General features: G+C 38.7%; 1 protein-coding gene across 6 annotated transcripts in view; it reads left to right on the top strand.

Annotated features, from left to right (window-relative positions):
• USP42 (ubiquitin specific peptidase 42) overlaps window positions 1-23,861 on the top strand; it is a 51,525-nt gene that overhangs the window by 8,808 nt on the left and 18,856 nt on the right. For all 6 annotated transcript variants that reach the window (XR_004282097.1, XR_004282096.1, XM_032328741.1 and 3 more), the window contains exon 4: window positions 21,995-22,105. Coding sequence is in view for 4 of the 6 variants with exons in the window: in XM_032328741.1 (XP_032184632.1) it covers window positions 21,995-22,105 (111 nt within the window). In the remaining 2 variants the exon portion in view is untranslated. The remainder of the gene's footprint in view (window positions 1-21,994; window positions 22,106-23,861) is intronic.

The following is a 23,861-nucleotide window of genomic DNA, read 5'->3' as shown; positions in this document are numbered from 1 at the left end:
AGCTATATCAAGGCATAATCATTTATATATATTATAAGTTAGGTACATCTCTTTGTTATATGTGCAATTTTATATATGTACATAACTTAGGTATATTTCTCTTAGCTTTATTGAGGTATAATTGACACATAATAAATTGCACATACTCAAAATGTATGTTTGGTGCATTTTGACATTTGTGTACTCCCATGAAACCACTACTGCAGTTAAGGTCACGAATATATTCATCTCCCCCAAAGTTTTCCAGTGGTCCTTTGAAACCACTTCCTTCTACCCCTCCTGCCCTTCATCTCCTCCACCCCAGACAACAACTGGTGTGCTTTCTGTCTACTGTAGATTAGTTTGTATTTTTTTAGAATGTCATATAGTCAGATTATACAGGCATATATTCTTATATTGCCTGGCTTCTTTGGCTTAGTGCATTTATTTTAACATTATTCCATGTTGCATGTATCAGTAGTTAGTTTTTTGTTTTTGTTTTTTAAGATTTTATTTATTTATTTGTCAGAGAGAGAGAGAGCGTGTGCTCTCTGCACAAACAGGCAGAGGCAGAGAGAGAAGCAGGCTCCCTGCTGAGTAAGGAGCCTAATGCGGGATTCGATCCCAGGAACCTGGGATCATGACCTGAGCTGAAGGCAGCAGCTTAACCAACTGAGCCACCCAGGTGTCCCTCAATAGTTAGTTTTTACTGTTAAGTAGTATTCCATTATATGACTATACCACATTTTGTTTCTCCATTCACCCATCTATTGATGGACATTTGGGTTTTTCTCATTTGGGGCCATCATAGATTAAGCTACTATGACATTTTTATATACATATTTATAAACAGGTCTTTGTAAGGACATGTATTCTTTTGGGTAAATATTTAAGAGTGGAATGGCTTGGTCCTGTAATACATGTGTGTAAAGTTTAAGGTAAACTTCCAATCTGTTTCCCAGAGGGATTCTGGTATTTTACATTCCTAGCAGAAGTGACAGTTCCATTTGTTCCGTATCTCACCATAATGTTTGGTGTGGTCAGTCTCTCCAACTTAGCCATTCTAGTAGGTGTGTGGTTTAGCAAGTACTACCCTACTGTGGTTTTAATTTGCAGTTCCCTAATGAGTAATGATGTTGAACATTTTTCCGTGTGGTTAATTGCCATCTGTATACTCTCTTGGCTAAAGTGCCTGTTCAAAGCTTTTGCTTGATTTAAAATTGGGCAGTGTTCTTGTTGTTTAGTTTTGAGAGTTTTTATATATTCTGGGTACAAGACCTTTATTGGATATGTAATTTGCAAATATTATCTTCTAGTCTGGAGAAGAATATTCTTTTTACACTATTTTTTGAAGAGCATGTTTTTAGTTTTGAAGAATTCAGTGTTATTACTTTTTTTTAAAGCTTTTAATTATTTATTTGACAGAAAGAGTGGAGAGAGAGCACAAGCAGGGAGAGCAGTAGGCAGAGTAAGAGGAAGAATCAGGCTCTCCCCTGAGCAGAGAGCCTGAAAGCGCGGCTCTAACCTAGGACTCTGGAATCATGACCTGAGCCAAAGGCAGACCCTTAACCCACTGAGCCATCTGGGAGCTCCATTGCTCTTTCTTTTTATGTTATGTTTTAAGTGTATTAAGAAACCTTTGCCTCAGGGCTCCTGGGTGGCTCATTCAGTTGAGTATCTGCCTTGGGCTCTCAGATGGTGGTCTTGGGGTCCTGGGATTGAGTCCCATATTGGGCTCCCTGCTCAGTGGGGAGTCTGTTTCCTCCTTCTCCCTCTGCCTCTCCCCCACCTCTCCACTTGAACTCTCTGATCTCTCTCTCAAATGAATGGGTAAAATCTCTAAAGATTTTATTTATTGATTTGACGACAGAGATCACAAGTAGCCAAAGAGGCAGGCAGGGAGAAAGAGGGGGAAGCAGGCTCCCTGCTGAGCAGAGAGCCTGATGTGGGGCTTGATCCCAGGACCCTGAGATCATGACCTGAGCTGAAGGCAGAGGCTTAATCCGCTGAGCCACCCAGGCGCCCCAAGAATGGGTAAAATCTTTCCAAAAAAAAAAGAAAAAGAAATCTTTGCTTCATCAGACGTCATGAAGATTTTCTCTATATTCTTTTAGAAGATTTATAGTTGTAGCTTTTATATTGGTCCATGATCCATTTTGAGTTAATTTTTATGTGTGGTGTGAAGAGTGAATTGAAGGTCAGGTTTTTCAGTATGGATATCCAGTTGTTCTTGCTCCGTCTGTTCAAAGATAGTCCTTTCTCCACTGAATTGACTTTGTTTCTTTGTCAAAAATCAATTGACCCTATCATATAGATCTGTTTCCGGACTCTGTTCCGTTGCACTGATCCAAGGTCTATCTTGACACCATAACACAGCGTCTTGATTACTATATATTAAAACGTTTTTTAAAATCAGGAAAGTCCTCCAGTTTTTCTGTCCTTTTTCAAAGTTGTTTTGGCCATTCTTGGTCTTTCGCATTTCCAAGTGAATGTTGGAGTCAGTTTGTCAACGTCTACAAAAAACTTGCTAGAGTTTTGATTGGTATAGTGTTGAATCTATGACTTAATTTGGGATGATTGACATCTAAAGGGCTGTTCTGTCCCCCAAACAAGGTACACGTCTCCATTTATTTAGGTTCTCTTTAGTTTTTCTTGGTGTAGTATTGCTTAATTCTCAAAGTACAAATACATTGTGCACATTTTTTATCAGATTTATCCCTGAGTATTTCCTATCTTTGGAAGCCATCATAATTGGTAATATTTTTGAATTTGAATTTCTAATTGTTTATTGCTGGACTATAAAAATGCAAGTGATTTTTGAATATTGATCTTGTATCCTGCAATCTTAGTAAATTTATTAATTCTGGTAGGTTTGTTTTTTTTTTAAGATTTCTTAAGATTTTAAATGGAGTCAGTCATGTGATCTGTGCATAAGGACAGTTTAACTTCATTTCCAGTCTGCATGCTATTTCTTGCCATGACGCACTGGCCAGGACCTCCATTCTAGTGTCGGATGGATGTGATAGTAGATATGACATCTCCTTCTTCACCTGAGGGGGAAGGCATTTTAGTCTTTTACTTTTACGCACATTGTTAGCTGGAGAGTTTTCCTAGGTGCCTTTCACCCTGCCGAGTGTTTACTTGAATGCTAGGCCAAATTTGCATTCCAGAGATGAGCCCAGCCTGGTCATGATGTGTTATGATTTCCATGTATCATTGGATTTGCTAAGAATTTTAAAAATTTGACAAACCATAAGTGACTCTTAATCTCACAAAATAAACTGAGGGTTGCTGGGGGGAGGGGGGTTAAAAGAGGGGGGGTGGGGTTATGGACATTGGGGAGGGTATGTGCTATGGTGAGTGCTGTGAAGTGTGTAAACCTGGCGATTTACAGACCTGTACCCCTGGGGATAAAAATACATTATATGTTTATTAAAAAAAATTTATAGAAAAAAAGAGTTTTAAAAATTTTGCATTGATGATGAATATTAGTTTATAGTTCCTTATGCCTTTTTCTGATTTTGGTGTCAGGGTTCATGGCGTCATCATGAACTATGGTGGGAACTATGTTGGGATTATTTTCTTCTATTTCCTGGAAGACTTTTTGTAGAATTAGTGTTATATCCTACTTAAGTGTTTGGTAGATTTCAGGGAAGCCATCTGGCCCTTGAAGTTTTCTCATGGGTAGGTTTTTCACTACATATTTAATTTCTTTAATAGATCTAGGGCTCTTCAGGTCATCCATTTTTTCATCAGAGCGCTTTGGTAGTTTGTGTCTCTCAAGGAATTCGCCTTCCATGTCGAATGTACCAGCATAAAGTTGTTCATAATGTTCTGTTGTCCTTTTTTATTCATCTTATCATTGATACTCTCAGAAAATCAGCTCTTGGTGTCATTGTTATTTTGTTTTCTGTTTTACTGATGTTTCTTCTTCTTTTTACCACTCTTTTTCTCCTGCCTACTTTGGATTTAACGTGCCCTATTCTAGTTTCTTAAATGGGAAGTGTAGGTCATTTAATTTGAGATCTTCTTTTCCATTTTGTTTAATGCCATAAATTTCCCTTGGAAAGCTGTTTTACTTGTGTTCCAGACATTTCAGTATTTCACATGCTCATTTTTATTCAGGTCCAAGTACTTTCTAATTGCCCTTGTGATTATTTAGAGGTGTGTTGTTTAGTTGCCAGATGTTTTGAGGGTTTTGCAGAAATTGTCCTGTTACTGATTTCTAATTTAATTCTCTTGTGGTCAGAGTCTATTTTTTATTGTTTGAATCCTTTTAAACTAGAGACTTGTGTTATGCACCAGAACATGGACTGGTTTGGTAAATGTCCCATGTGTACTTCATAAGGATGTGTGGTCTGCTCTGCTGTTTGGAGTTTCTGTAAATGCCAATGATAGTCAGGTTCTTCATAGTTAAATCTGTAACTAACTACCCAGGTAGTTGTCGTTTTGTTGAGGCTGTCTTCTGTGTCCTTACTGCTTTTCAGTCCACTTGTCCTATCAAATTTTGAGAGTGATCTGTTGAGATATATTTGTAATTTGTTTTTTCTTTATCAGTTTTGCCTTGTGTTTTGAAGCTCTGTCACATAAGACTATTGTGATGCCCTTATGAAATGACCTATTCATAATTGATGAGATTACCCTCTTTATCCCAAATATGCTTTGTTCTGAAATCTACTTTAATATAAATGGAGTCCCTCCAATTTTCTTATTTTTTTCCAGTTTTCTTATGATTAATGTTAGCATGGTATATCTTTTTCCATCTTTTTACTTTTAACCTATTTGTGTCTATACTTAAAGTGGATTTCTTGTATAGATGCCCATAGTGTAGGGGCGCCTGGGTGGCTCAGTGGGTTAAGCCACTGCCTTCGGCTCAGGTCATGATCTCAGGGTCCTGGGATCGAGTCCCGTATCAGCCTCTCTGCTCAGTGGGGAGCCTGCTTTCCTCTCTTCTCTCTCTCTGCCTGTCTCTCTGTCTACCTGTGATCTCTCTCTGTCAAATAAATAAATAAAATCTTAAAAAAGAAAAAAAAAGAATTATAGATGCCCATAGTGTAATTTTCTTTCTTTCTTTCTTTCTCTCTTTCTTTCTTTCTTTCTTTTTTTTTTTTTCGATCTCTGTGTTTTATTTTGGGATGTAAGCCCATTTGTATTTAATGAGATTGATTAGTTGATATGGTTGGGTTTAAACTTACCATCTTGCTGTTTGTTTTCTCTTTGTCCCATTTATTCCTTACTTCCTTTCTCATCTTTTTCTGCCCTTTTTTTTTTTTTAAGATTTTATTTATTTATTTTTTAGAGATTACAGGTGAGCAGAGAGGCAGGCAGGGAGAAGAGGAAGTAGGCTCCCTGCCCAGCAGAGAACCCAATGCAGGACTTGATCCCAGAACCCTGAGATCTTGACCTGAGCCGAAGGCAGAGGTTTAACCTACTGAGCCATCCAGTGCCCTTCTGCCTTCTTTTGAAGTGAATAATTTTATGATAGTTAATCCTTTTGGCATATTTTCTGTAACTTTGTTTTCTTTTTTCTAATGGTGGCGTTAGGGTTTGGCATACTTTTTTTTTTTTTTTTTTTTTTTTTTTTTTTGATTTTGTTTATTCGGCAGAGAGAGATACAGTGAAAGAGGGAACACAAGCAGGGGGAATGGGAGAGGGAGACGCAGGCTTCCCACGTAGCAGAGAGCTCAATGCGGGGCTCTATCACAGGACCGTGGGATCATGACCTGAACCAAAGGCAGATGCTTAACGACTAAGCCACCCAGGCGCCCCTGGCATACATCTTTAAATGATCAGTTTGCCTTCAAGTAATATTCCATTTGTGTATCGTATTGTAAGGACTTGGTGACAGTGTACTTTCATCTCCTCTCTCCTGGCATTTATTTGTGCCATTGTCATCATCTACCTGTGTTATAATCACACAATATATTGTGTTATTTTTGCCTTAAATTAAAAAGGTTTTGCTTTAAATAGTTAAGATGTGGGGCGCCTGGGTAGCTCAGTGGGTTAAAACCTCTGCCATCAGGGGCACCTGGGTGGCTCAGTGGTTAAGCCGCTGCCTTCGGCTCAGGTCATGATTTCAGGGTCCTGGGATCGAGTCCCACATTGGGCTCTCTGCTTGGCCTGCTTCCCTCTCTCTCTCTGCCTGCCTCTCTGCCTACTTGTGATCTCCCTCGTCAAATAAATAAATAAAATCTTTAACAAAACAAAACAAAACAAAACAAAAAAAACCTCTGCCTTCAGCTCAGGTCATGGTTCCAGGGTCCGGGGATCGAGCCCTGCATCGGGCTCTCTGCTCAGCAGGGAGCCTGCTTCCTCCTCCCTCTCTCTCTGCCTGCCTCTCTGCCTACTTGTGATCTCTATCTGTCAAATTAAATAAATAAAATCTTAAAAAAAAATAGTTAAGGTGTGTTTAAAAATCTTGGTTATTTACCTGTTGAGTTATCATTTCCACTGCTTTCAATTCCTTTAGTGGATTTAGATTTCCATGTGCTCTTTTTCATGATGGCTAAAGGACTTCCCTTAACTTTGCTTGCTAGGGATGAACTCTGCTTTTTGTTTTGTTTTATTCTCAGTCTGAGATGTCCTTGTTTTGCCTTTTTAAAAAGTTAACATTTTGGGGGCGCCTGGGTGGCTAGTGGATTAAAGCCTCTGTCTTCGGCTCCGGTCATGATCCCAGGGTTCTGGGATCAAGCCCCACATCTGGCTCTCTGCTCTGCGGGGAGCCTGCTTCCCCTCTTTTTCTCTGCCTGCCTCTCTGCCTACTTGTGATCTCTGTCAAATAAATAAAATCTTTTAAAAAAATAAATAAAAAATAAAAGTTAACATTTTTGTTTTGAGGTAATCGTAGATTCATATGCAGTTGTAACAATGACACACAGACCTCCCGTGTTCCTTACCCAGTTTCCCCAGTGGTAAGACTGGTTGTTGGCATGAATACAGTCCGATTCAGAACTTTTCCATCATTACGGAATCCCTCATGTTCCCCTTTTATAGTCTTGCCTACTTTCTTTGTGCCCTGGTGTCCTCCTTTAACCCCTGGCAACCACTAATCTGTTTTTCATTTCTATAATTTTGTCATTTCAGGAATGCTATTTATATATATTAAGTTGTGCAATGTGTAATGTTTTGGGATTAGCTTTTTCATTCAGCATAATTCTCTAAGCATTAATTCCCTGAAGATTCATTTAGGTTGTGTGTACTAATAGTTTGTGGGCTTTTTTTTTTTTTTTAATTGTTGTGTAGTATTCCATGGTATGGATGGGATGTGCCATGACATTTTTTAACCAGTCATCCACAGAAGGACATCTGGGTTGTATCCACTTTGGGGATATTCTGATTAGAGCTACTGTAAGCATTAGCGTGTACAACATATGTGTGAACATATCTTTATTGCTCTGAAGTAAATGCCCAGGATTGCCATCACTGGGTCATATGATAGTTGCAAGGGTGATTTTATAAGAAACTGTCAGTTTTCCAGTGTGCTGACATTTTACAATCTTACCAGCAAGGTATGGGAGTTCTGGTTTTTCTGCATGTTTGCCAGCATTTGGTGTTGTCACTATTTTTCATTTTAACCATACTGATAGGTATATAATGATACCTTGTTGTGGTTTTAATTTGCATTTCCCTAATGCCTAAAGGTCTAGAACATCTTTCCATGTGCTTATTTGCCATCTGTATATCCCGTTTGGTGAAATACCTCCTTGCTATCTTTTGCTCATTCTCTGTTGCATTTTTTGTTTTTATGCCATTGAGTTTTGAGAGTTGTTTATATAGTTAGATAAGGCCTTTGTTGGATATGTAGGCTCCGAAGAATTTCTCCCACCCTGAGGCTTGTCTTATTATTATTATTGTTGTTGTTTCTTAAGATTTTGTTAGAGTGCGTGAGAGAGAACACAAGCAGGGGGAACGGTAAAGCAGACTGCCTGCTGAGCAGGGAGCCTTAGGTGGGACCGATCCCAGGACCCTGGGATGATGTCCTGAGCTGAAGGCAGAGGCTTAACCCACGGAGCCACCCAGGTGCCCCGGGGTTTGTCTTTACATTCCCTTAACAAGGTCTTTCACAGAACAAAGTTTTTAATTTTGGTGAAGTCTGACTTTTCCTTTTATGGATTGTGCTTTTGGTGTCGAGTTTAAGATCTTTGCCTAGCTTTTGATCTTGGAGATTCTCTAATATTGTTTTCTGAAAGTTTTATAGTTTTACAGTTTACACTTAGGTCCGTGATCCATTTTAATTTTTGTATAATTTGAGATTTGGGTGAAGTCAGTTTTTTGTCTATAAATGCCTTTTGCTCCAGCACCATTTGTTGAAAAGGCTATCTTTCCTGGTGCGCCTGGGTGGGTCAGTGGGTTAAGCCTCTGCCTTCTGCTCAGGTCGTGATCCCAGGGTCCGGGGATCGAGCCCTGCATCGGACTCTCTGCTCAGCGGGAGGCCTGCTTCCTCCTCTCTCTGCCTGCTTCTCTGCCTACTTGTGATCTCTGTCTGTGTGTCAAGTAAATAAATAAAATCTTTAAAAAAAAATCACTTGGGCACTCTCGTGTGCGTCTCTTTCTGGGTTTCCTGTTCTATTCCATTGAGGTATGCGTTCGTCCCTCCACACAGTCTTGCTGTTAGTTTTGTAGTAAGTCCTGATATCAGATAGAATGATTCCAGCCACTTACTGTCTTTCAAAATTATTTGAGCTATTCTTGTTTGTCTGTCTTTCCCTATAAACTATAGAATAGTAGTATAATACCTACAAAAAGTCTTTCTGGGATTTTGTGATGTGTGAAACCTGAATTTCAGTTTGGAGAGGGAGAATCAATGCCTTTACTAAAGTTGACATTTTCAGTCTGTGAACATGGTATTTCCATTTATTTAAATCTTCGTTATTTTTATCCCTGCTGTGTAATATCATGACGTTTTGTCTTGTTAGGTTTACACATAGTTTTGTTTTCTTGAGGTATTGTTAGTGGCATTATATTTTTGATTTTGCTGTCCATATGTTTGCTGCTGGTTGTAAAGATACATTTTATTTTCTTATGTTGATCTTATATCCTGTAACCTTGCCAAACTCAGTTATTAGTTGAAGACTTTTTTTTTTTTTGGTAGACTCCTTAGATTTTTCTAGTAGACAGTCATGTTATATGCAAGTATGGACGGTTTTACTTATTCCTTACTGATTGGTATGCTTATTTCCTATTCTTATTTCACTGGCTAGAACTTTAAGGAGAGTGGACATTTTTGCCTCATTTCTGGTATTAGGAAGAGGAGCATTCGTTTGATGTTAGTGGTAGGTTTTTCAGTATATGCTCTTATTAAGTTAAAAGAGTTAAAAGAGTTTTCTCTGTTTTTTTAAGTTAAAAGAGTTTCCTCTATTTTTTTTCTGATTTTTGCTTTCTTTCATGAATGAGTGTTGATTTTTGTTAAACGCCTTTTCGATATTGAATTGATATGATCATGTGATATTTCTTCTTTAGTCTGTTAATATGGTAGATTATACCAATAGTTTCCAGTATCAAGTCATCTTTGTATCCCTGGAATGAATTCCATTTGGTCATAATGTGTAATTGTTATTTTAAGTTTTTATTTTAATCTCCTGATGCTCGTCAAAACAGGTGCATTCCTTAATCCCCATCACCTGTTTCCCCTTTGCCCCACTCAGCTCCCCTCAGGTAACCATCAGTTTGTTGTTTGTAGCTGAACAGTATTTCTTGGTTCGTGTCTCTCTTTTCCCTTTGGTTGCTCAAATTACACATGTGAGTGAAATCATATGGTGTTTGTCTTTATCTGACTGACTTTTTACACTTAGCATTATGCTCTCTAGGTCCATACATGTTATTGCAAATGGCAAGATTTCATCCTTTTTTATGGCCGAATAATATTTCCAGTATATATACCACATCTTGTTTATCCATTCATCAACCAGTGGACACTTGGATTGCTTCCATATCCTGGGTATAGTAAATAATGCTGCTACAAACATAAGGGTGCATGTATTCCTTTCTTTAAATTAGTGTTTTTGTATTCTTTGGGTATATACTCAGTAGTGCAGTTGTGGGACTGTAGGGTAGTTCTATTTTTATCTTTTTGAAGAACCTTCATACTGTCTTACAGAGTGGCTGTGCTAGTTTGCATTCCTGTGAATAGTGCAAGAGGGTTCTTTTTTCTCCACATCCTTGCCAACCCTTGTTGTTCCTTGTGTTGATTTTAGCCATTCTGTGTGAGGTGATACCTCATTGTAGTTTTGATTTGCATTTCCCTGATGATGAGCATCTTTTCATGTGTCTGTTGGCCATTTGTATGTCTTCTTTGGAGAAGTGTCTGTTCATGTCTTCTGCCCATCTTTTAACTGGATTATTTGTTTCTTGGGTATTGAGTTTTAGAAGTTCTCTTTCTTTTTTTTTTTTTTTTAAAGATTTTATTTATTTGTCGAGAGAGAGTAAAGAACAAGCAGGGGGAGAGGCAGGCAGAGAGAGAAGCAGGCTCCCCTCTGAGCAAGGAGCCCGATGTGAGACCCAATCCCAGGACCCTGGCATCATGACCCGAGCCAAAGGTAGATGCTTAACCGACTGAGCCAGCCAAGCATCCCAAATTTTGTAAGTTCTTTATAGATTTTGGATTCTAGTCCCTTATTGGATACATCATTTGCAAATATCTGCTCTCCTTCTGTAGCTTGGCTTTTAGTTTTGTTGATTGTTTCCTTCACTGTACAGAAGATTTTTATTTTGATGTAATCCCAATGGCTTATTTTTTGCTTTTGTTTCTCTTGCCTCAGGGTACCTGTCTAGAAAAAAAGTTGCTATAGCCAGTGTCAGAGAAATTACTACCTGTGTCCTCTTCTAGGATTTTTATGGTTTCAGGACTCATATTTAGGTCCTTTATACATTCTGAATTTATTATCACTTATGGTATAAGGAAGTGATCTAGTTTCATTCTTTAGCTTGTTGTAGTCATGTTTTCCCAACACCCATTTGTTGAAGAGACCATCTTTTTCCGTTCTCTCCTGCTTTGTCAAAGATTAATTGACCATATAGTTGAGGGTCCATTTCCGGGTTCTCCTATTCCATTGATCTATATGTCTATTTTTGTGCTGGGACCATACTGTTCTAATTATTACAGTTTTGTCATGTAACTTGAAGCCTGGAATTGTGATGCCTCCAGCTTTGCTTTTCTTTTTCAAGACTGCTTTGGCTATTCAGTGTCTTCTGTGGTTGCATACAAATTTTAGGATTGTAGATTCTAAATTTGTGAAAACTGCTGTAGGTCTTTTTTTTTTTTTTTTTTAAAGATTTTATTTATTTATTTATTTATTTGACAGGATGAGAGAGGTCAGATCACAAGTAATCGGGGGGTGGGGTGGGTGGGGAAGCAGGGCTGAGCAGAGGACAACCCCCATGCAGGGCTCATCCCAGGACCCTGAGATCATGACCTGAGCTGAAGACAGATGCTTGACCGACTGAGCCACAGAGGCGCCCTAGAGTACAGATCTTTCACTTCTTTGGTTAGGTCTTTTTCCTAGGCATCTTGTGATTTTTGGTGCAGTTGTAAATGGGTTTGTTTTCTTAATTTCTCTTTCTGCTTCTTCATTATTGGTGTGTAGAAATGTAGTATGTTCCTGTAGATTGATTTTACGTCCTGCGGCTTTACTGAATTCATGTATCAGTCCTAGCAGTTTTTTGGTGGAGTCTTTTGGGTTTCCTACATATATAGTATCATGTCATCTGCAAATAGTGAATGTTTTACTTTTTTCCTTACTGATTTGGATGCCTTTTATAAATTCTTTTTGTTGTCTGGTTGCTGTGGCTAGCACTTCTAGTACTGCGTTGAGAGTGGACATCCCTGGCTTATTCCTGACCGTAGAGGAAGAACTCTGTTTTTCCCCATTAATGATGATATTAGCTGTGGGTTTTTCATATGTGGCCTCTATTATGTTGAGTTTTGTTCCCTTTAAAGCTACTTTGTCAAAGTGCTTATCATGAATGGATGTTGTACTTTGTCAAATGCTTTTTCTGCCTCTATTGAAATGATCATGTGGTTCTCATCCTTTCTCCTATTGATGTGCTGGATCACACTGATTTGCAAATATTGAGCCACTCTTACAACCCAGGAATACATCCCACCTGACTGTGGTGAATGAGTCTTTTGATGTGTTGTTGGATTTGGTTTGCTAGTATTTTTTTGAGGATTTTTGCATGTGTTCGTTAGAGATACTGGCCTGCCATTCTCTCTTTGAGTGGTGTCTTTATCTGGTTTTGGTATCAGGGTAATGCTGGCTTCATGGAAGGAAAACTTCCAACTTCATTCTTTTCCTGTGTTTTTGGAATAATTTGAAAAGAATAGGTACTAACTCTTTAAATGTTTGGTAGAATTTGCCTGTGAAGCCATCTGGTCCTGGACTTCTGTTTGGGAGTTTTTTGATTGCGGATTCAATTTCTGTGCTAGTAATAAGTCTGTTCAGCCTTTCTGTTTCTTCTTGATTCAGTTTTGGGAGGTTATTATTTCTAGGAACACATCCATTTCTTCTAGGTTGTCCAATTTATTGGCAAATAGTTTTTCATAATGTTCTCTTATGATTGTTTATATTTCTGTGTTGTTTATTGTTTTTCCTTCTGTCATTTGTGATTTTATTGATTTGGGTCCTTCTTTTCTTCTCAATAAGTCTAGCTTAGAGGTTTATCAGTTTTACTGATTTTTTTTTTTTTTCAAAGAAACAGCTTCTGGTTTCATTGATCTGTTTTATTATTAGTTTTAGTTTTTATATAATATATTTCTGCTCTAATCTTTATTTTCCTTCCTTCTGCTGGTTTTAGGTTTTGGTGGTGGTTCTTTTTCTAATTTCTGTAGGTGCAGGGATAGGTTATTTATATGAGATTTTTCTTGCTTGAAGTAGGTCTTTATTGCTAGAATTTTCCCTCTTAGAACTGCTTTTGCTGTATCCCAGAGGTCTTGAACCATCTTTTTTCATTTTCATTCATTTCTGTTATTTTTAAACTTTTTCTTTTATTTCCTTGATGACCCATTCATTTTTAGTAGCATATCATTTACCCTCCATGTATTTGTGGTCTTTTCAGATTTTATCTTGTGGTTGACTTTAGTTTCACAGTGTTGTGGTCAGAAAAGATGCATGGTGTAACTTTGGTCTGTTTAAGTTTGCTGAGGCTTATTTTGTGGGCTAATATGTGATTTGTTCCATGTGTTCTATGTGTATTTTGTGTTCCATGTGTATTTTGTTTTAGGATGGAATGTTCTGAATATATCTATTAAATCCATTTGTTCCAGTGTGTCAAAGACATTGTTTCCTTGTTAAAGATCTGTTTAAATGTAAGTGAGGTGTTAAAGTCTCCTACAATTACTGCTTTATGTTTATTATTTTCTGTTTTATATATTTGGGTGCGCCCATGTTGGGTGTGTAAATATTTACAATTACTATGTCTTCTTGTTGGATTGTCTGCTTTATTATTACATAGTTTATGTATAGCTTCTTTGTCTCTTTTTACAGTCCTTGTTTTAACATCCATTTTGTCTGATATAAATATTGCTACTCTGGCTTTCTTTTGACATCCATTTGCGTGATAAATATTTCTCCATCCCCCCATTTTCAATCTTTAGGTGTCTTTAGGTCTAAAATGAGTATTTTGTAGGCAGCATAAGATGAGTTTTGTTTTTTTATCCGTTTTGTCACCCTCTGTTTTTTGATTCAAGTCTTTAGTCCCTTTACATTCAAAGTAATTATTGATAGGTGTGTGTCAATTTTATTGCTTGTTGTTTCTGAAGACTTTTCCTGATTCTTTCTTGTCTTTCTCTCTTTCATAGTTTTCTGGTTTTCTTTAGTGATATATTTGGATTTTTTTTTCTTTATTCTTTGCCTAATTATTAGTGTTTTCTGATTTATGATTACATTTAGGTTTGTATATAATGTCTTCTACATATAGCATTCTATATTAAGTGGGTGATTGTTTAAGTTTGAACCCATTCTTACCCCTCCCCACGTTTTAGGTGTATGGTGTCATCTTTTACATCCTTTTGTTTTGTTAGATCTTTGATTTTTTTATAGAAATATTCATTTTTACTGCTTTTATGTTTCCTAACTTCATATGGTCATTTTTGGTCTTTCTTTTCCACTCAAAAAGTCCCCTTTCAAAATTTCTTGCAGGACTGGTTTAGTGGCCACAGACTCCTTTAGTTTTTGTTGGGGAAACTCTTTGTTTCTCCTATTCTGAATGATATCCTTGCTGGATGGAGTATTCTCGGCCGCAGGTTTTTCCCATTCAATACTTTGAATATATTATGCCACCCTTTTCCAGCTTGAAAAATTTCTGCTGAAAAATCTGCTGATAACCTTAAGGGGTTTCCTTTGTATGTAACTGTCTTCTTTTGTCTTGCTGCTTGTAATGTTTTTTCTTTATGACTATATTTTGCCATTTTAATTATAATATGTTTTGGTGTGTATCTGCTTTTGTGGATTTTGTTGGGGGCTCTATGTGCCTCCTAGATCTATCTGTTTACTTCCCCAGATTAGGGAAGTGTTCAGCTATTATTTCTTCATATAAATTCTCTGCCCCCTTTTCTCTCTCTCCTTTTTCTGGGATCCCTATAAATATGAATGTTACTATGTTTAATGGAGTCACTGAGTTCTCCAATTTCTCAGTTCTCCAAGTCTATTCTTGTTTTCTCTCTTTTGTTCAGCTTGATTACTTTCCATTACTTCGTTTTCTAGGCCATTAATTTGTTCGACTGCTTCTTCTAGCCTGCTGTTCATTCCATTGAGTGTGTTTCTCATTTCATTTATTGAGTCCTTTATCTCTGCTTTTATTCCTTATCTCTATGTTAATGGTCTCACTGATGTCCTCCACTCTTTTCTCAAATCCAGTGAGTATCCTTTGATCATTGCTTTAAATTCTCCATCAGCCATGTTACTTAGAACTGTTTTGCCTAGATCTCTGGCCTATGGCCTTCCTCTTCTTTCATATGATATAAATTCCCCTGTCTTCTCATTTGGTCTAAGTCTCTGTGCCTGTTTCTGTGTGTTAGGAAAGTCACTTATGGCTCCTGGTTCTAGAGGGTAAGCTTTATGAAGAAGAGGTCTTGTAATGCCTGTGCCCTGCAGTGTAGTGTCTTCTGGTCCCCAAGGCCCCATGCTTCTGGGATGTATCCAGTGTGTGCTATGTGCATTCTGCTGTTGTATTTTAGTCCCTTTATTTTTCATCCAGTTGTCTGCAGAGGCTCTCTTTGCCTGTGTTTGGTCCTGGCAGTGTTTGGTCCTGGCTTGACTGTGGCAACTTTTAACTAGCTGTGCTCTGGTCTGCTAGTAGAATGAGACCTGTTACTGCTGCTGCGTGGAACCAAGGCCTTGCAGAACGTCCTGTGCGGAGACAGGTGTTGGCGGGGGTTTGGGGCCAGTCTTCTTGGGGAAGGACTTGCTGTAGCGGGACTGAGGCAAGTGTGCCTGGGAATGGTGGTTCCAGAGCACAGGGGAGCTTGGCGTTGTTGGTGCTGCGCTGGTTCCCGCAGGTAGTCTGTGTTTATGCTGAGGTTGGGAGAGGGAAATGGCACCAGCCAGTTCCTTTGTTTCTTATGCGGGGGCCTCCCCGTGAATGCTGTTTTTCTGGAACACTCTTCGAGATGAGCAGCTAACCTCCCCACTGTGTGCCCTAGCTCCTCTTCAGATGGCTGTTTCCATGCTGTGTGTCTGGAGGCTGTTTGCCCTGCCGTTTTTCCAAGAGCAACACCAGTGTCTTTTGAGCTCTACCAGAGCCAAACACTCTGACCTTTAACACTTCAGGCTTTAAGTACTCCCTATGTAAGAACTCATGAAACTTGGATCCTTTCACTTTCCAAGCCAGTTGCTATGGGGATTCATCTTCCCCGTGCGCTGGCCTGTGTGCTGGTTTGTCTTGCACCCTTTTCTGTGACTGCAGCTCCCTCCCCACTGCAGCTGCCACATTTTCTCTTCCAGTCTGTATCTGTGCACTTCCTGTCGCCTTCATTTGGCCTCTTCTGTACCTTCCATTGTGGAGTTTGTTCTGCCAATCCTCAGATCGATTCTAGGATATTTAGGATGATTTGATAGTTATCTTCTTGTGTTCAAGGAATGAGGTGAGCCTAGGTCCCTCCTGCTTGGCCACCATCTTTTCTTCTCTCCTCTAATGTGTAATTATTTTTGTATTTTGTTGAGTTTTATTTGAATATTTATTGAAGGTTTTTTGCATATTCATGAGAGATGTTTGTCTATAATTTTCTGGTTTTATACCATTTTTGTTTGGTATCAGGGTAATACTAGTTTTACAAAATGAATTTGGGATATATTAATTCCTGTGTTTTTGAAGAGATTGTATAGTATTAATGAAAATCCTTATTTAAACATTTGGTAGAATTTATCAGTGAAACTGTATTGGCCTGGAGATTTCTTTTTTGTGAGTTTTTAAATTACACATTCAATTTTTGGTATCTGTAAGGTCTGTATTGTTATCCTTGGTTTTGTTTCTGATATTGGTAATTGCTGTAAATTTCTCTTTCAGCACTTCTTTAGCTGTGTCTTCACATTTTTAATATGTTGTCTTTTCATTTTCATTCAGTTCAGTGCATTTTTTAATTTCCCTTGAGACTTATTCTTTGATCCGTGGATTATATAGAAGCATGTTACTTAGTTTCCAGGTGTTTATTGTTTTTCTTGTTATTTCTCTCTAATCTCTAGTATGATTCCAGTATGGCAGAAAACACACCTTTTATTATTTCAATTCTCTTAAATTTTTTGACATTTGTTTTGTGGGCCAGGATATGGTCTATCTTAGTGTATGTTCCACAAATATTTGAAATGAATTTGTATTCCACTGTTGTGTGAAGTGTTCTGTAAACTGCCCATATCCCATGGGCTGATGATATTGCTCAGTTCTGTACCCTTGTTGATTTTCTAGTTCTTCATTTATTGACAGAAGGGTGTTGAGGTTCCCAGCTGTAATTGTGGATTTCTCTATGTCTGTTTTTAGTTCTGTTAGAATTTGGTTTATGTATATTGCCGCTTTGTTGTTTGGTACAAACACATTTAGTATTGCTACACACATAGACACACACACACACACACACACACACGTATATCATGGATATGTAAAAACCCTTAATAAATATTACAAATAAAACTCAACAAAATACAAAAATAATTACACCTCAGAGGAGAGAAGAAAAGATGGCGGCCAAGTAGGAGGGGCCTAGGCTTGCCTCATTCCTTGAATACAGCCAGATAACTATCAATATCTATATATGGATTTTTGATAATGTCCCTATGTCTTGTAGCTTGCTTTCTTCTGAAGTGTGCTTTATCTGCTATTAGTGGAGCTGTTTTTACTTTCTTTGAATTAATGTTTGCATGACGTATCTTTTCTCATCCTTCTTTCAGCCTGCCTATACTGGTAACATTTGCAATGAGTCTCTTGTAGATATCATATGGTTGAGTCATGTTTTCAATCTACATTGTTAATATGGGTTTTTAATTGGTGTATTAGAAAATTCAGCAGATCAGGACTTTTCTTTCTTTCTTTTATTTTTAAGATTTTATTTACTTACTTTAATAGAGTACAAGTGAGGAGAGGGAGAGGGGTAAGCAGACTCCACATTAGTGTGGAGCCTGATGTGGGGCTCAATTCCATGACCCCAAAATCACAACCTGAGCTAAAACTAAGAGTGATGCTCAACTGATTGAGCCACTCAGGTGCCCCTTTTCTTCCTTTTCAGTGTTCTAGGGTTTCTTTCTTTCTTTCTTTTTTTTTTTTTTAAAGATTTTATTTATTTATTTGAAAGAGTCAGAGAGACAGTGAGAGAGGGAACACAAATAAGGGGAGTGTGAGAGGGAGAAGCAGGCTTCCTGGCGAGCAAGGAGCCTGATGCAGGGTTCAATCCCAGGACCCCGGGATCATGCCCTGGGCTGAAGACAGATGCCTGACTGCCTGAGCCACCCAGGTGCCCCTAGGGTTTCTTTTTAAAACAAATCATTTCCTTCTTGTTGAGAGAGCTTCCCTTAGTCATTCTTTTAGGGTATGTCTACTGGTGACAAATTTTCCTAGTTTTGCTTCATCTGAGGAGGTCTTGATTTTGCCTTCATTCCTGAAGAGTTTTTCCACTGTGCATAGGATTCTGGCTTGACAGTCATTTTCTTTCAGACCTTGAAAATTGTTTTGCCTCTTCCTCTGGCCTCAATGGTTTTTTTTTTTTTTTTTTAAAGATTTTATTTGTTTATTTGACAGACAGAGATTACAAGTAGACAGAGAGGCAGGCAGAGAGAGAGAGAGGGAAGCAGGCTCCCTGCTGAGCAGAGAGCCCGATGCGGGACTCGATCCCAGAACCCTGGGATCATGACCTGAGCCGAAGGCAGCGGCTTAACCCACTGAGCCACCCAGGCGCCCGGCCTCAATGGTTTTTGATCTGAAATCTTCTCTCGTTTTTTCTTTTCTTTATTTCATACACTTTCTTCATTTCTTCTATTACTTTTTCAGCCCATCTTAGTTTCTCCTTTCCTTCTGGGACTCTGCTGACAGGTGTACTAGATGTTTTGTTAGAGTCCCATAGGTCCCTGGTGCCCTGTTCATTTTCCCTCTGTTTTCTCTTTGTTGTTCAGAGTACGCAATTTCTGTTGTTCTGTCTTCATGTTTACTGCGCCTTTCTTCTGTAATCTCTATTCTTCTGTCTAGCTTATGCACTGAGCTTATTTTAATTATTGTATTTTTTATTTCTAGTGTTCCCATTTGGGTTTTTTTTTTTTTTTATCTCCTGTTTCTTTGCTGAGTCTCTCTATGTTTTTCATTCGTTTCTAGTGTGTTCATAACTATCTGTTGAGCTGTTTTTATCATGGCTTTTTAAAATTCTTTGTTAGATAATTCTAATATTTCTGTCTGTCATCTTAGTGTTGACCTGTCTCTCTCTATTTTTTTTAAAGATTGTATTTATTTATTTGACAGACAGAGATCACAAATAGAGAGGCAGGCAGAGAGAGAGAGGGGGAAGCAGGCTCCCCGCTGAGCAGAGAGGCCGATGTGGGGCTCGATCCCAGGACCCTGAGATCATGCCCTGAGCCGATGGCAGAGGCTTAACCCACTGAACCACCGAGGCGCCCCTTTTGTTGCCTTTTATTTATTGTCTTTTTTCACCCCAGTTGAGAAATTCTTGGTGTGATGAGTGATTTTCAGTTGAAATCTGGATATTTTAGTGTTAGAAATTTTATGTGAGTATTATCTGATGATTGTTTTAGCTGGCTTTCTGTGATACCGCTCTGGCAGAGGAAATTGTATTAGATTGAGGTAGAAGTCCAGCTTCCCTCCTCAGTCTCCATTGACACTCACGGATGAGGCAGGGGGTTGGGGCTCCTCATTCCTGCTCTCCATGGTCTCCACTGACACCGCAGTGGCTTTGTACTACAGGGTGATGGTGAGAGTCCTAATTCTGAAATTACCCCAGCAGAGAATTGGGGGGAGTTGTCCTTACTACCAGGCGGTGGGGTAGAAGTCCAGGCTCCTGACTTGATCTTGACTGTGGGATGGGGTGGGTGGTGTGTTGCCACCCAGCGTGGATGAAAGTCCCATCTCCTAATCCATCTTCTCTAACACGGCTCTAGTGGGTGGCTTGGTCTGCCTCATTACAGCCTGGCAAGTGGAAGTTTAGGCTGCCCGGTTGGCCTTTGCTGACCTAGGGGTCGGTGGGGGTGGGTCATAGTTTTTCTGAAGCTTATAGCCAGTGGTATAGAGAATTACTATCTAAAAGTTTTCTGTCTTGCCATGTTCCCTTATCTTGGTCTTTTGGCTAGCAAGAGTAGGCTTTCACTGGGGCTTTGTCCCGTTTGGTGTTTCCAGGTTCTTGGCTTCTTTGGCTCTGGACTATATGAGGTGCAAAGAAAACCCAGGGAACTCACCACAGTGTCATCCCTTGGGTTCCAGAGTTGTTGGGTTGTCTTTTACTCTTACCTTGCACAGCGTTCTTATGTGTGCTTTACGTATGGGGTCCAGGTCTTTTTTACTTAGTGGAAGGAATAAGGAAAGGAACTTCTACATCATCTTCCCAGAAGTGAAAGTCTTGTCTTTGTTTTCGAAAGATGTTTTTATGGGGTATGGAACTCTGTGTTGACATTTTTATTCTAAAACCCCAAAGATGTGACTGCATTTTCTCGTGTTGTTTCTGACAAGAAGTCTGTTGTCAGTTTTACCTTTGTTTCTATGTATATGTTTTTATTACTAACTGCTTTTTTTTTTTAAAGATTTTATTTATTTATTTGACAGAGATCACAAGTAGGCAGAGAGGCAGGCAGAGAGAGATGGGGGAAGCAGGCTCCCTGCTGAGCAGAGAGCCCGATGAGGGGCTGGATCCCAGGACCCTGAGATCATGAACTGAGCCGAAGGCAGAGGCTTAATCCACTGAACCACCCAGGCGCCCTTACTTACTGGTTTTATGATGCTCTCTTTATCTCTGTCCTCAGCAGTCTGACTGAGTGATTCTTTGTGTAGTTGTCGCTTGTCTTCTGTTTGGGATTTGTTGAGGTTCTTAAATCTGTCAGTATACTGTTTCAAATTTGTGTGGCTTTTAGTCATTAAAAAAACTTTTATGCTTGTAACTGGAGCACCATTATTAACCTTTTCCGGTGTATAGTTCTGTGAATTTTAACACAGGTCTAGATTCATGCACACCCCCACCTCCTCAGGACACAAAACTGTAGAATCACTCTAAAAGTCTCCCTTGCGCACTCTGTACAGTCATTATTTCCTGAGATATTTGTTCTGTCTCTTCAGACTCCAATTACATGTGTGTTAAGGGACTAACTTGGAGTCCCGCTGCTCACTGATAAGCATATCTGTTGTTGTTGTTGTTTTGAGTTTGTGTGTGTATGATTCATTATGGAAGATTTCTGTTGCTAAGTCTTCAAGTTCACTGATCTTTTCTCCCCTCCTGTCTAATCTATTGTTAATCTTGCCTGGTGTGTTTTTCATCTCAGAGATTCTACTTTTCACCTGTAAAATACGTCTGACTCTGTTTCTATGACTCTCCCTAACATGATCTTATTCTCTTCTACCTCCTTAAACATGTGATTGATTATATGTACAATGTCTTTTTTTAATGTCATTGTCTTTTGATTCTATTATTTGTACCATTTCTGGGTCTGTTTCTATTTATTTTCTCCTTGTTGTTGGTCATTCCTGCATCTTTGTATGCCTTGTGGTCTTTGATTAGAACTTTATGTTTTGGGGTGCTGGAGGGTTTTTTTAAATCCCTATAAATATTTTTGAGCTTTATTCTGGGACACAGTTATATCATTTGGAAATGGTTTGAGCCTTTCAGTGCTTTTAAAGCTTTGTTAGGCAGGTTCTGAGCGGTCTTTAGTTTAAGGCAGAGTTTCTCAATCTCAGCACTATTGATGTTCAGAGCCAGATAATGCTTTGTTGTGGGGGCTGGCCTGGGCTTCTTGTAGGATGTTTAGCGGCATTTGTGGCCTCTGCTCACAGGATACCAGTAGAACCAGTTAGTCCTGAGCTAAAATTGTTTTTCACATTTTTCTAAAGTTGTAAAAAGGAAGAAGAAGAAGACTTTGCAGCAGAGACCCCATATGTGGCCAACAAGACCAGAATATATATGGAGAGGCTTTCAGACTCTTTTAGAGTGACTTTTTTTTTTTTTTTTAACTCTTTGAGACAAATGCTAGTATAAGAGAAAACTTCTTTTTCCAGTAGAAAGAGTAGTTAAGGCACAGGTTTTGAATATGAAGGAAATATTTGAGTCCAGAATGTGTCTTCCACTTAGTACTATTTGACATTGGGCAAAATTTTAACTCTCTGAGCCTCAGTTTATTCTCTTATAAAACCAGTATGAACCAGTACATACTTATCACTTGGGTTTGTTGGAGAATTAAATGAGAATGAATGAAACTATGTAGCTCAAGGCGTGACCTGCAGTAGCTGTAATTACTTCACTTAATGCGTGGGGCCCGTATTTAAAATATTCTGTGATGTCTGTATGGAGTCCTATTTTGCTAATTTGGTGGATTGTGGTCTTATCTTTCAGGTCATGCAGAAGGATTTTGTATGATGTGTACAATGCAAGCACATATCACCCAGGCGCTCAGTAATCCTGGGGATGTTATTAAGCCGATGTTCGTCATTAATGAGATGCGGCGTAAGTATCAGCTGTAGTAGTTTATGTTAGTATTTATTAGGTAATTGGTCTTAATGGCCTAACTGGTAAAAGATGAGCTCCTGGTATATTATGGAAAACCAACGTGTTTTATCATATGTGGGTATGGGTTTAATTAGTAACAAGTCTTTAGTAAAACATGTAGTATAGAAACACACTTTGAAACCACAAAAGATAACAGTGTAATAAGGTATTCGGTTTAATATAAGCGAATTAATTAATTTTTTTTTTAAGTAGGCTCCACGCCCAGTGTGGAGCCCAACATGGGGCTCAAACTCACGACTGTGAGAGCAAGACCTGAGCCAGGATCAGGAGTCAGACACTCAACTGACAGAGCACCCAGGCGCCCCGCAAATTTAAAAATTTTAAAAACTCACTTTGTTAATAAAATCATTGATAAATTTTACAGTGATTTCCATGCTCCAGGTATTTGGATTACTATGCTGAGTTATATTATAGTATAATAATATTGTTATATATTATTATAATATAATATATATAAATAATATTATAATACTGTCCCACAGGTATCGTTTCTTTTTTTTTTTTTTTTAAGATTTTATTTATTTGACAGAGACAGAGATCACAAGTAGGCAGAGAGGCAGGCAGTGAGAGACAAAGGGGAAGCAGGCTCCCCCCTGAGCAGAGAGCCCAAAGTGGGGCTTGATCGCAGGACCCCGATATCATGACATGGGCCAAAGGCAGAGGCTTAACCCACTGAGCCACCAGGCACCCCTTGTCCCACAGGTTTCTTTAAATAGTTTTGAATTGGTTTTAATTCAGTGAATGAGTCTTGTGCTATGTATAGCATCAGATATTATCAAACTGAAATTAATTATACTCTTAAAGCAACATTTAAACTCGTAACAGCAAATTTGTGGATAAATTTCACTTTTTCTATTTCATTTTTAAATGACTTGAAAATTTTCTTTTGCATTATAACGACCCCGATAGGGTATGTGAACTGCTTTAATGCACTCTTTGTGTGTTTTTGTAATAAACTTTTACATCATCTTAATTGAGTTAGAAGGAAAAAATGTGTGCAAATAAAAAAGAAACCCTAACTGTTAATCTGGAATCTAGCGGGGTAATTACAGGGCTGGATAATTATACAGCAACAATCTATAATCCTTTTGCCTAAAAAGCTGCTGAAGTTTAAGAGGTGTTCTATTGGCCCTCGGTAGTATTAACAGGTCGGAGGAGACAACACACACATTTTACTTTAAGATTTTATTTATTTGTCAGAAAGAGAGAACAAGCACAAGCAGGGGGAGCAGCAGGCAGAGAAAGAAGCAGTCTCCCCGCTGAGCAGGGAGCCTGATGCGGAACTCTATCCCAGGGCCCTGGGATCATGATCTGAGCCGAAGGCAGACTCTTCACCGACTGAGCCACCCAGGCTTCCCAGCACAAACATTTTTTTAAACAATTTTGGATCCTGGCAGAATTTCAGCCAGGGGAAATTTTGTTTGTTTAATTTTGTATATATAAAGAATGATTAATTATTTTTAAACCTAGACTTTAAGAAAAGGTCATTGCTGTTTGTGTGCATGTGTATTCACAAGCTCACATAACCCCCGCACACGTGGCGGGAGCATGAGATTGCCATTTTTGTAGGCAGAACTGGCAGTTTCATATGGCTCAAGCTAATATATGTTTCTGTATATTCACGTATAGAAATTGGTCTGTTCATGTTTTAGTGTGACATTGTCTAGGCACTTGTTTTTTATTCTCATTTTGT

Source organism: Mustela erminea, chromosome 20, assembly GCF_009829155.1.
Source record: "Mustela erminea isolate mMusErm1 chromosome 20, mMusErm1.Pri, whole genome shotgun sequence".
Classification (NCBI taxonomy): Eukaryota; Metazoa; Chordata; class Mammalia; order Carnivora; family Mustelidae; genus Mustela; species Mustela erminea.
This window is presented reverse-complemented; position numbering and strand designations above follow the sequence as displayed.